General features: G+C 39.9%; 1 protein-coding gene across 3 annotated transcripts in view; it reads right to left on the bottom strand.

Annotated features, from left to right (window-relative positions):
- ARNT (aryl hydrocarbon receptor nuclear translocator) overlaps positions 1 to 12,753 on the bottom strand; it is a 76,957-nt gene that overhangs the window by 27,788 nt on the left and 36,416 nt on the right. For all 3 annotated transcript variants that reach the window (XM_078451458.2, XM_078451459.2, XM_078451460.2), the window contains exons 4-6: positions 10,604 to 10,648; positions 6,595 to 6,639; positions 3,689 to 3,902 (exon numbers count right to left, since the gene is read on the bottom strand). In XM_078451458.2, coding sequence (XP_078307584.1) covers positions 3,689 to 3,902; positions 6,595 to 6,639; positions 10,604 to 10,648 — 304 coding nt within the window. The remainder of the gene's footprint in view (positions 1 to 3,688; positions 3,903 to 6,594; positions 6,640 to 10,603; positions 10,649 to 12,753) is intronic.

The following is a 12,753-nucleotide window of genomic DNA, read 5'->3' as shown; positions in this document are numbered from 1 at the left end:
AATTTTTCCTCAACTTTGCCCAAATGATCTCCTTTTCAGTGCCAAGTTTATATTAAGAAAAATGTTATATTCACTGGCTCCATTCTCTTATCTTTCAATTATTTCTCAATCACACTACAATCTTCACTCTAAACCGTTCATGTTGTTTCCAGCAGGTTATCAATGTCCTAACTGCCAATTCAAGTCCTCTTTCCTGGGTCTTTATCATATTACTTGATGTCTTCTGCAGAATCTGTTAACGTTGTCCACTCTATCCTTTTAAGTTTTATTTTCTTCTAGCTTCTACAACACCATCCTCCAACTTTTGCTGCACTTCTAAATGTCCCTTCTCTGCTTCAGGCTCCCTTCTCTTTGTTCAAGTATAGGTATTTCCTAAGTTATATCTTAAGTTCTCTTCTCTATTTATACCATACTCTCTGAGAAATCATATCCACTCCTCCGTGCTATGAAATGATACCCAAATCTACATCTTTAGACTTGCCTAAACTTTTCTTCTTTAGCTTTAAGCAGACCTGAATTCCTGAATTCCAACTATCTGTTAAACATTTCCTCTTAGACACTGTATCAGCAATTCAATTTCAACATCTCAAAACATATCATTATCTCCCCCTCCAAAGAACAATCCTCTGTGCTCTTCTAGCATTTGTTTTTTAATTTATTTATTTTCTAAGTGAAAGAGAGCATGCGAAAGTGGGGAGAGGCAGGGGGAGAGGCAGGGAGAGAGAGAGAATCAAAGTAGGTTCTCCAGCTCGGGGCTGGATCTCACAAACCACAAGATCATGACCTGAACTGAAATCAAGAGTCAGCTTAACTCACTGAGCCACCCAGGCACCCCTAGCATTTCCTTTTTTGATTAACAGTATCACCTTCCTCTCAGGCTACAAGACTCAAAATCTAATTACTCTCTCTTATGCTCTAGTGAGAACTCTCTTTTATCATTTCCATTTCCAATACTACATCACTGTCCTAGTCATCTTACCCCCAAATCAATGAAATGGTCTCCCTGCTTTCATTCTCTCCAACCCAGCCTTAAAATGCTACAATTTTTTAAAATGCATACATTTTTTTATGGCTTCCCACTGCCTAAAAATTAATATCTAAATTTGGTAACGTAACACCTAAATATTGGATCATCAGGTCCCAGCCTACCTATTATCATCTCCCGAGGCTTGCTAAGCTCCTTCTTTTGCCTTGAATAACCAAATCATTCTTACCAGGTATTTGCTTGGGTTACTCCCAATACTATTCCCCTACTCTTGCTCTCCCATGTTTATACTTCTACAGGACTTAATACTGTACCTTTAGAATAGAACTGATTGTGTGTTTATATTGTGATCTATTTATTTACCTCTTTCCACCAGTGACTATCTCTTATCTCTTTGTTTTCCTCTTTATCTCTTATCTCATTTTTCTCATAGCACAAAAACACTTGGTTAACTCACAATAGGTGCATGACTGGGGTCGACTGAATCAGTATCCCTATGTCTGTTGTTAGAACAAACTGAGTAACTATTCCAAAATACATATATATAAAATCCATACTATGTGTGCTATCATACAGACAATCCCTACTTGGAAAACTATTCTTTTTCTTAATTATTTTTTTATTATGTTTTTATTTATTTTTGAGACAGACAGAGACACAGCATGAGCAGGGGAGGGGCAGAGAGAGAGGGAGACACAGAATCTGAAGCAGGCTCCAGGCTCTGAGCTGTCAGCACAGAGCCTGACGCGGGGCTCGAACTCATGGACTGTGAGATCATGACCTGAGCTGAAGTCAGACGCTTAACCGACTGAGCTACCCAGGCACCCTGGAAAACTATTCTTATTCCTTTCTTCCAAACCACATTTCTTCCTTCTAATCCTTTGAATAAAAGAGTAACATTATGGGTCAATTTTTCTTCCTTATACTTCTTGTATTTTCCAAATTTTTCTGCAAAAACACGGTTATTTTTTATTATTATTAGAGAGAGCCAGAGAGGGACAGAACGTACATGGAAGTGGGGGAGAAGGGCAGAGGTAGAGAGAAAGAGAGCTCCAAGGAGGTTCCATGCTCAGCACAGATCCCCACACAGGGCTCAATCCCACGACCCTGGAATCAAGAGTCAGATGCTCAACTGACTGAGCCACCCAGGTACCTCCACTGTGTTATTAAAAAAAAAAATCTTTTTTTAATGTTTATTTATTTTTGAGAGAGAGACAGACAGAGAGACAGAGAGAGAGAGAGAGAGAGAGAGAGAGAGAGAGAGAGTGGGGGAGGGTCAGAGAGGGAGACAACGAATCCGAAGCAGGTTCCAGGCTCTGAGTTGTCAGCACAGGGCCCGACATGGGATTTGAACTCACAAACCACAAGGTCATGACCCCAGTCGGATGCTCAACTGACTGAGCCACCCAGGTGCCCCCTCCTTCCCCACGGGTTATATTTAATCACTGAAACAGAACATGGCTTCCTTACTCTTAGAAGTCTTGCTGACTAGGGGCGCCTGGGTGGCTCAGTCGGGTGGGCATCTGACTTCGGCTCAGGTCATGATCTCAAAGTTTGGGAGTTCGAGCCCCGTGTCAGGCTTTGTGCTGACAGCTCGGAGCCTGGAGCCTGCTTCGGATTCTGTGTCTCCTTCTCTCTCTGCCCTTCCCCCACTTATGCTCTATCAAAAATAAATAAATGTAAAAAAAATTAAGAAAAAAAAAAAAAAAAAAGAAGTCTTGCTGACCATCCTCACTCAGGCCAGGTCATTCTATTCACTTTCGCCATCCCTCCAGTATATATTTATCTAGCCTCATATAAATTATCAATAATTAAAAAAAAAAAATTTTAGTGTTTATTTTGAGAGAGAGTGCACATGAGCAGGATAAGGACAGAGAGAGAGGGAGAGAGAGAGAATCCCAAGCAGGCTCTGAGCTGTCAGCATAGAGCCCAATGTGGGGCTCGAACTCACGAACCGTGAGATCATGACCTGAGCCGAAATCAAGAGTCCTATGCTTAACCGACTGAACCGCTCAGGTGCCCCAAATTATTAAAAAGTTTTTTAAAAATTTATTTCTTCTCTATGCATTTTCCTCTCATTTTTCGCTTATGTGTGTATCCAGCCACTTAAATAGTCATATTCAGACTGACTTCCACCTACTCACATGTTCATATTTAGACTGAGTTCCTGAAAGGCTGGAAATGTTTTTACCTTCTATATTTTTCTCATTACATGCACCATAGTACATCTCTAAGGAACAATGACTGCCTTGTTAAGATTCCTTTTATCACTAAAACTGAACGCTGCTTCAGGAATAAGAAGTAGATTTTTTCCATCTTCTAGAACCTTAAAGCCAATGAAGAGGGCTGGTTCCATGGACATAGTCATCTCTCTTTCCTGCAGTTCCACTCTTTTTCCACCTTACAGGCTGTATTCATGGGTGAAATCTAAAATACCTATAAGCTTGCCAAATAGTTTGCAAAAGTCTGCTGTACTTCTCACTGTTTCAATGCTAATGAATGTATAGCCAGGAATTGAAACTACTTTCCCACGGTCTGAATTTTTCCTTGACAGCTGAATTCTTGCACTTTAAACAGTCTACAGACTCAGCTCTGCTCTGACTCCCAATATAAGGCCCTAAATAGAATTATGGTTATCTATCCCCAAAAGATCAAAACTTTCAACAGATTCTAGACTTGCTCAGAGTTGTGCAGCCCAGTGACCTGATCAGTGAGGAACGAAGGCTTGTAGGTGCCATCAGTGGATGTATTTCCAGTTCCTCGCAAGGACTTCATGTGAGAGACTGCCATGCGTAAGATGGTTAGCTTGTCTGGTTTTCGAGCCAGGGCACTACAGGTGGGCACCATGTCTGACAGTTCTGTGATGTAGGCTGTCATCTTGTTCCGTCGCCGCCGTTCAATTTCACTGTGATTCTCCCTGCATGGAGAGAGAGAGAGAGAGAGAGAGAGAGAGAGAGAGAGAGAGAGAGAGAGTTGCCCCACCCAGGTGGTCACATCTGGCCATCTGAGAGCAGAGAGTGATGTAAATACCAAGCGAGCTGCTAAAGAACTATGGTGTTTAGATTTAGGAGTGCTTAAATCTCAGAAGGTAGAGTCACGTCTGCCAACCTTCATGCAGAGCAATGGAATAGAAGTTAACAAGGCACACAGAGAATAAGCAGATACCAGCAATTCTATCTCCTGGTAACTTCACTTCCTCTGCAAGTTACCTGTTCATCAGAACAATAAAATATTTTATGAAATTATAGTCTGAAAGTCAATGTTGATTTATTCACTTTAGTTCCTGAGAGACAAGTGATCTCTGCTTAGCTAATTCCATGTTTACTAATTCAACTTTTTAAGGCTGAAAACAAAATTACCAGCTTTTTCCAACACAAGTATGTTGCCCAACAACTGATACAAGAATTGAAAGTATAGATTCCTTTGGTCTATAAAATGTTGCTTGTTCTAAGCTTCTCTCTAACTCTCAATACTAGAAAGCAGAATTGGAAGATTTTGAAGTTTTATTTGTCTCACTAATGCACAAAGTCCTAGTGTGTCTATCCGGGTGCCATGCCAGTGCACTGAGATTTTAAGATATCTACCAGAGGTCCTTTGTGGGTCCCCAGTTGGAACAAAATGAATCAGAGAGTGAAAGTGGAGTGGGGAGGAAAAGGCCTGAAAAGAGACAAGTTGGATCACATCTCCAATGCTGATTTCCTCAAACCAAGAGAGAATCTCATCATTGTTAAAAATAATCCAGTAGTTCTCACGGTGGATTTCTGAGAAACCCCACAAAGCCTCAGAGACAACCAAACAACGTGCTGCGTTTCTGCTTCTACTTGAGCAGCTTTGCTTTATCCTTTTTATTTACTTCCATTACCACTTAAGGATTCTATTAAAAAAAGTTCTTTGTGTAAAAAAGAAAACAGAAAACAACTGATCTAACATAAACTGATCTCTTTATGAGAAGCGGTTAAGCAGTTAAGTAAGTGACTTTCCCAAGGGCAGCACTCAATCCCAATGAATGCAATGGTCTTCCCACCATACCATGCCAAATCAGCTTTCTGAAGAGTGAAAGAGTTGGCAGGAAATGGCAACAAAATGAGCTTGTGGCCCAGGTGAAAAAGTAATGATAGACTGGGGCGGGGGGTGGGAATGTAGTTGGTATCAATGATCTATCTCCTACTGAGTGGTCCCAAATCACAGAAGCCAGAAAATAGAAAAACTTGGGTACAACATTAATATCCTAGTATTTCTACATTATTGACAACAATCTCCAAAGACAACTCTAGACTCTCCTTTCTAAATGGCAAAAAGATCTCACCACATAGGTCTATATTTGTTAATATCCCTGAGAAACATTCTACTCTCAAACTTAAAGCACCCATCCTCCTAGAATCTGACAGATTTCTAACACTGAAATCCAGAAGGCTGACCTTTTTTTTTTTTTAATGTTTATTTTTGACAGAGAGAGAGGCAGAGCATGAGGAGGGGGCGGGGGGGAGGCAGAGAGAGAGGGAGACACAGAATCCGAAGCAGGCTCCAGGCTCCAAGCTGTCAGCACAGAGCCCGACGTGGGGCTCAAACTCACGGACGAGATCATGACCTGAGCCGAAGTTAGACGCTCAACCGACTGAGCCACCCAGGTGCCCCAAGGCTGATCTTTTCAATAACCACATCAAGACTGTTAAAACTTTTCTGGGAAACCATGAAAAATTCAAGCACCAAAGCAAGGCTGTAATGCTATGACACAGTAATCTAGCCTGTGAGTCTACACAGGAAAATAAGGGTGTGCTTTCTAGAAAAGTGTGGAATAAATATTAAGGCCTAAATGTTGGGCACTAATTTCTTTATTTTTTAAAATTTTTTTTTTTCAACGTTTATTTATTTTTGGGACAGAGAGAGACAGAGCATGAACGGGGGAGGGGCAGAGAGAGAGGGAGACACAGAATCGGAAACAGGCTCCAGGCTCTGAGCCATCAGCCCAGAGCCTGACGCGGGGCTCGAACTCACGGACCGCGAGATCGTGACCTGGCTGAAGTCGGACGCTTAACCGACTGCGCCACCCAGGTGCCCCGGGCACTAATTTCAAACACAGGTATATTTATTAGTCTTTGTGTTTTTTTTTTTTTCTCAAGTGCTTATTTCTTTTTGAAAAAGAGAGAAAGAAAGAGAGAGGCAGGCAGAGGATCCCAAGCAGGCTCCACACTGTCAGCTTGAACTCATGAACCATGAGATCATGACCAGAGCCGAAGTTGGATGTTTAACTGACTGGGCCACCCAGGCACCCCTATGAGTCTTCTGATAAAAGATTATTTCCCTGCTGAAGCACCACCTGGTACAGCTGCCTCCTTTCTAAAGACTTTTATTCTGTGAAACTTAGTGCTAAGATAATGAGGAAAAGAGAAAACTATAAAATTATTAGCAGTTACTTAAATTCCTCAACGCACCCTCTTTCTGATTGGGGAAGCCAAAGTTCCTGTTACATACAAACTTCCAAAAACTCTTGTCCTCTCTTGCCACAGATAAGTAAAAACACAAAGAGAAAGGGGAAGAAAACAGCAGAGTAAGAAACAGGAAGAAGCAGCAGCATCTGCTTCATCATGCTGAAAACACTGTTCTCCTACCTGGCGAGTCTCTCTTTATCCGCAGAGCTCTGCTCATCATCCGACCTAAAAATAGAATTAATGAACTAAGCTAAAATAAAAATAAAAAGAAAGAAAAAAAGAAAGAAAGATGGATGGGTGGATAGAAGGAGAGGGGAAAGGAAAAGAAAAAGGAAATAGAACAAAATAGATGCAGAGAAAGGAACATTAAAATATGGACAGGAACCTTGCCTGTAACTCTACAAAAGTCATTTGTTAGGATAAAGAAAAATTAACTTACAGGACAAAGGTTGACATAAAAGCAAGGCCAATATTCATTATAAATAAACATAGTCTGAACACAGAAAGCACTTTGCCAATCTCTGTAGAGGCCAATGATATATAGTTTGAACAAGAACCAAACAAGGGAAGACCATTCTCACACTGCTCCTAATTTGGAAATAAAAGGATATCCATATATGCTATTCTATAATAAAAAAAATCTAAGAGTAAATCATGATGAGAATATCACATTGTCACAAATGATCACAAAATATAATCTCTCTGTAACACAGACGCATACACATGCACTCACAGACAAAATAGCTAAACAGGGTTCTTTGGAGAAATTATATAAATAAAACTTAAGAATTAGGTTTCTGGGATATCCCATATCATTGATTTTATAATTAAATAGTAAATTTCTTTTTTAATTTTTTTTTTTTATTTTGAGAAATAGAGTGCGTACGTGCACAAGTAGTGGGGAGAGGAAAAAAGAGGGAGAGGGAGGTGGGGAGGGAGGGAGGGAAAGAGAGAGAGAGAGAGAGAGAGAGAGAGAGAGAGAGAGAGAGAATCCCAAGCACAGAGCCCGACATGGCGGGGGGCGGGTAGGGCAGGCCTCAATCCCACAAACCATGAGATCATGACTTAAGCCAAAATCAAGAGTCATATGCTCAACAGACTGAGCCACCCAGACACCCCGGTAGTATATTTCTATTTAGTCACTCTCCCATTTCTTTGTTGTAAAGCCCCAACACTGCTGGATCCCCAGTGCCAGCCCCCACTCCCCTGGAGGGGGCTACAAAGGATTACCACTGAGTTTTTCTGGAAAACTGAAATACTTTGAGTTGGTGGCAACTGAAGAAACATCAACATGCTGGTAGGCCAATGTATCAGTAATCAACTCCATTTTAAATATAGATAAAGAAGCCTCAAATAAAATGTCTACATAAGTATGACATATTAACAGGCTGAAAGATTATTCAGTTGTGACATGCACCATGACTTTATCAGTACATGGGAAAGTTTCTATAAAATGGTCAATGAGGGTAGCCTGGGAGGCTTGTCGGTTAAGCAGTTAAGCATCTGACTCTTGATTTTGGCTCAAGTCATGATCTCATGGTTTGTGAGATCTAGCCCCATGTCAGGCTCTGTGCTGACAGTGGGGAAGCCTGCTTGGGATTCTCTCTCTCCCTCTCTATCTGCCCCTCCCCAACTCACGCACACCTATGTGCACACCAGTGCCGCACACAGACACTCTCTCTCTCTCAAAATAAACTTCAAAACAAAAATAAAAATAAATGGTCAACAGGAAGAAAAGATTCAAAAGAACACAGTAACAGTAAGAACAAAAATATAAAAATATACATATGTTGATAAGAAGCGCAAGAGAACTGCATTATATTAAGTATATATACTTAATGTTCATTGGGTTATTACAGTTCCTTAACAAACTACAAATATTTTTTTCAAAGATTTGAGAAAATACATACATTTTCAGTTTTTGAAGACCCTCTACTGAATTCCCAAGGATATGTGAGGTGAACAGCATAACAAATCCTCTCTTAGAGGAATGAGTTGTTTGAAAGAAAGTTAAATATCTAAAATTCCTATTATCATTATTCCTACTACTACAAATCCCTTTATCTACTCTCATATCTCTGAATGAAATATGTGAATGTATAAATATTTATATTAAGTATGACAAATGAAAACTAAAATAATTCAAGTAATGCTTTCATAGCTTTTTGGAATTTCAATCAAGAGACTGTGAACCTGGGGCGCCTGGGTGGCTCAGTCAGTTAAGCATCTGACTTCAGCTCAGGTCACGATCTTATGGCCCATAAGTTCGAGCCCCACATTGGGGCTCTGTGCTGAAAGCTCGGAGCCTGGAGCCTGCTTTGGATTCTGTGTCTCCCTCTCTCTCTCTGCCACTCCCCCACTCATGCTCTGTCTCTGTCTCAAAAATAAATAAACATTAAAAAAAAATTAAAAATAAATAAATAAAAAGAGACTGTGAACCTGTACCATCAGTACTATTTGATGGCTTGACTTTCTTTTTTTAATTTTTTTTAAAGTTTATTTATTTAAGCAATCTCTACGCCCAACAAGGAGCTTGAACTCAGGACCCCAAGATCAAAATTGCATGCTCTACAGACTGAGCCAGCCAGGTGCCCCTGAGGGCTTAACTTTCTAATGCAGCTCGAAAAACTGTTCCCCAAGTATCTATGACTAACTTCTCATTTTAGAGATGGTTCATATCCTGAAGTGTTTACAAGGATCTACTTCAATAAATAAACCCTTTGAAAATCTCTTAAATTCACTTCTTTCCTATTGCCATTGCCTCCACTCTAGCCTAGGCACTATGATTTTAGAGCTATCTTATTACTTCAACAGCCTCCCATCTACTTCCCTGAGTACAGTGTTTCTCTTTAATCAATCCTGTATAGTGCTACTAGAGAAAAATCCCATACATATTTTATTTATTAAAACCTCTTATTCCAAGTCTATAATGGCATCTTACTGTTTCAGATAGTTATAAGCTACTCTGACATTTCTTAGCCCTCTACATCAGTGGTTCTCAAAAGTATGGTCCCTAGACTAGCAAAATCAGCAGTAAATATATTTTAAGAACTCAGGTAAGCACTGGATTTTTGATTATTTGTTTTTCTGAGGTGGCTGCAAACTCAATTTAAAAAAAGACCAATTCACTGTTTAATAATATACAGAATGAACTTCCTAAAAACGAAACATCTGACTTGTGAAGGATTTGTTGTTGAATAAAAGCATTTTTCATCTTGACAAAATTTAAAGAAATTTATTCCAATCAAAACTCACCTCCACAAAAATTGTTTCTGTTGTCTTTTTTTTTTTAATATGAAATTTATTGTCAAATTAGTTTCCATACAACACCCAGTGTTCATCCCAACAGGTGCCCTCCTCAATGCCCATCACCCATTTTCCCCTCCCTCCCACCCCCATCAACCCTCAGACTGTTCTCACTTTTTAAGAGTCTCTTATGGTTTGGCTCCCACCCTCCCTAACTTTTTTTTTCCTTCCCTCCTCCCCCATGGTCTTCTGTTAAGTTTCTCAGGATCCACCTAAGAGTGAAAACATATGGCATCTGTCTTTCTCTGCCTGACTTATTTCACTTAGCATAACACTCTCCAGTTCCATCCACGTTGCTACAAATCTGTTGTCATTTTTAAAAGAAAACTATTATCTGTACAAATTTTGTGGACCCATTCAATAAAAATGCAACCAAGAAATCCATAGCCTGTGTTCCTGTGGACACCCAGCAAGCACAATGTATAGCTACCTATCATCATATGAATAAAAACACTGTGTAAATTCTACCATCAGTTTGAAGCCATGTTACCTGAACATTAACAATAGCTGTCATACATAATTCTTTTTTTTTTTTTAATTTTTTTAACGTTTATTTTTGAGACAGAGAGAGACACAGCATGAACGGGGGAGGGGCAGAGAGAGAGGGAGACACAGAATCGGAAGCAAGCTCCAGGCTCTGAGCCATCAGCCCAGAGCCCGACGCGGGGCTCGAACTCACAGACTGCGAGATCATGACCTGAGCTGAAGTCGGACGCTTACCTGACTGAGCCACCCAGGCACCCCTATCATACGTAATTCTGTCAGCTTTCAGAATAGGAAGAAGACTGAACAGAGAAATTAACTCTCAATGAGATCAAATTAAAACTCAATATGCTTGTTTGCCTGATTCCACAAGATGGCCCAAGATGCTCTACTACATTACCTGGCAAATCGCTCCTTATCATTAGACATCTGATCATCATCACACCTGAAGGAGAAAAATGGGATTAGCTCAAAGCATTATACTTGTTATCTATTTCATTCTGAAATAAAAACTAGAAAAGGGGTAAAAATATTCAATAGAAAAAAAAAGCGCCAATGGACAAGTATCACAAGGCAACAGAAACAGTAATAGCATCCCACAGAACTTAAAAAACCCATGACTCTTATTTGTCAGGTCTCTGATGTTCTCCTTTACCCTTATTTATCAAACACTCCAAAAAAAGATGATGACCTCATGAGGGCCCAGCTGACTGCCCTGTCAGCACCACTCTGAGGTTAGGGATAGTTTTGTTCTGTTTAATTATTAGGAGGGGGAGGGGGACATGGAACATAAAAAAGGTTAAGATGGTAAATTTTAAGAGTACACTTTGGTAGTACTAACTATATTCATATTGTTGTGCAACAGATCTATGGAAGGCTCTAACCTTGTAAAACTGAAACTCTGTAGCCACTAAACATCATCTTCCCATCTCCTCCCCACCTGACTCCCAGCTCCTGGCAACTATCACTATGCTTTCTGTCTCTAATTTTAACTACTTTAGATACCTCTTATTAAGTGAGACCATACAGTCTTTCTGTGACTGGCTTATTTTACTTAGTATAATGTCCCCAACATTCATCCGTATTGTAGCATATGCCAGGATTTCTTTCCTTTTTAAGGCTGAACAATATTCCATTGGACATATATGCCACATTTTCTTTAGGTATTCATCTATAAATGGTTATTTGGGTAGCTTCACCTCTTGGCTATTGTGAAAATGGGGCAGCGAACATGAGTGTCCAAATATCTCTTTAAGACTCTTTATAAAAATATTTTTATTTTTTTAATTTACATCCAAATTAGTTAGCATATAGTGCAACAATGATTTCAGGAGAAATTCCTTATTGCCCTTTACCCATTCAGCCCACCCCTCCTCCCACAACCCCTCCAGTAACCCTCTGTTTGTTCTCCATATTTAAGAGTCTCTTATGTTTTGTCCCCCTCCCTGTTTTTATATTGTTTTTGCTTCCCTTCCCTTATGTTCATCTGTTCTGTGTCTTAAAGTCCTCATATGAGTGAAGTCATATGATATTTATCTTTCTCTAACTTTGCTTAGCATAATACCCTCCAATTCCATCCACGTAGTTGCACATGGCAAGATTTCATTCTTTTTGATTGCCAGGTAAGTATATATATACCAAATCTTCTTTATCCATTCATTCATCGATGGACATTTGGGCTCTTTCCATACTTTAGCTATTGTTGATAGTGCTGCTATAAACATTGGGGTGCACGTGCCTCTTCGAAACAGCATACCTGTAACCCTTGGATAAATACATAGTAGTGCAACTGCTGGGTCATAAGGTCATTCTATTTTTAATTTTTTGAGGAACCTCCATACTGTTTTCCAGAGTGGCTGCACCAGCTTGCATTCCCACCAGCAAAGCAAGAGATCCTCTTTCTCCACATCCTCACCAACATCTGTTATTGCCTGAGTTGCTAATGTTAGCCATTCTGACACGTGTGAGGTGGTATCTCATTGTGGTTTTGATTTGTATTTTCCTGATGATGAGTGATGTGGAATATTTTTTCATGTGTCAGTTGGTCATCTGGATGTCTTCTTTGGAGAAGTGTCTACTCATGTCTTTTGCCCATTTCTTCACTGGATTATTTGGTTTTTGGGTGTTGAGTTTGATAAGTTCTTTATAGATTTTGGATACTAACCCTTTATCTGATATGTCGTTTGCAAATATCTTCTCCCATTCTGTCCGTTGCCTTTTAGTTTTGCTGATTGTTTCCTTCACTGTGCAAAAACTTATTTTGATGAGGTCCCAATAGTTCATTTTTGCATTTGTTTCCCTTGCCTCCGGAGACGTGTTGAGTAAAAAGTTGCTGTGGCCAAGATCAAAGAGGTTTTTGCCTGCTTTCTCCTAGAGGATTTTGATGGCTTCCGGTCTTACATTTAGGTCTTTTACCTATTTTGAGTTTCTTTTTGTGAATGGTATAAGAAAGTGGTCCAGGTTCATTCTTCTGCATGTCACTGTCCAGTTTTCCCAGCATCACTTGCTGAAGAGACTGTCTTTATTCCATTGGATATTCTTTCTGGCTTT

This window comes from Panthera onca, chromosome C1 (assembly GCF_046562875.1).
Source record: "Panthera onca isolate mPanOnc1 chromosome C1, mPanOnc1 haplotype 2, whole genome shotgun sequence".
Classification (NCBI taxonomy): domain Eukaryota; kingdom Metazoa; phylum Chordata; class Mammalia; order Carnivora; family Felidae; genus Panthera; species Panthera onca.
This window is presented reverse-complemented; position numbering and strand designations above follow the sequence as displayed.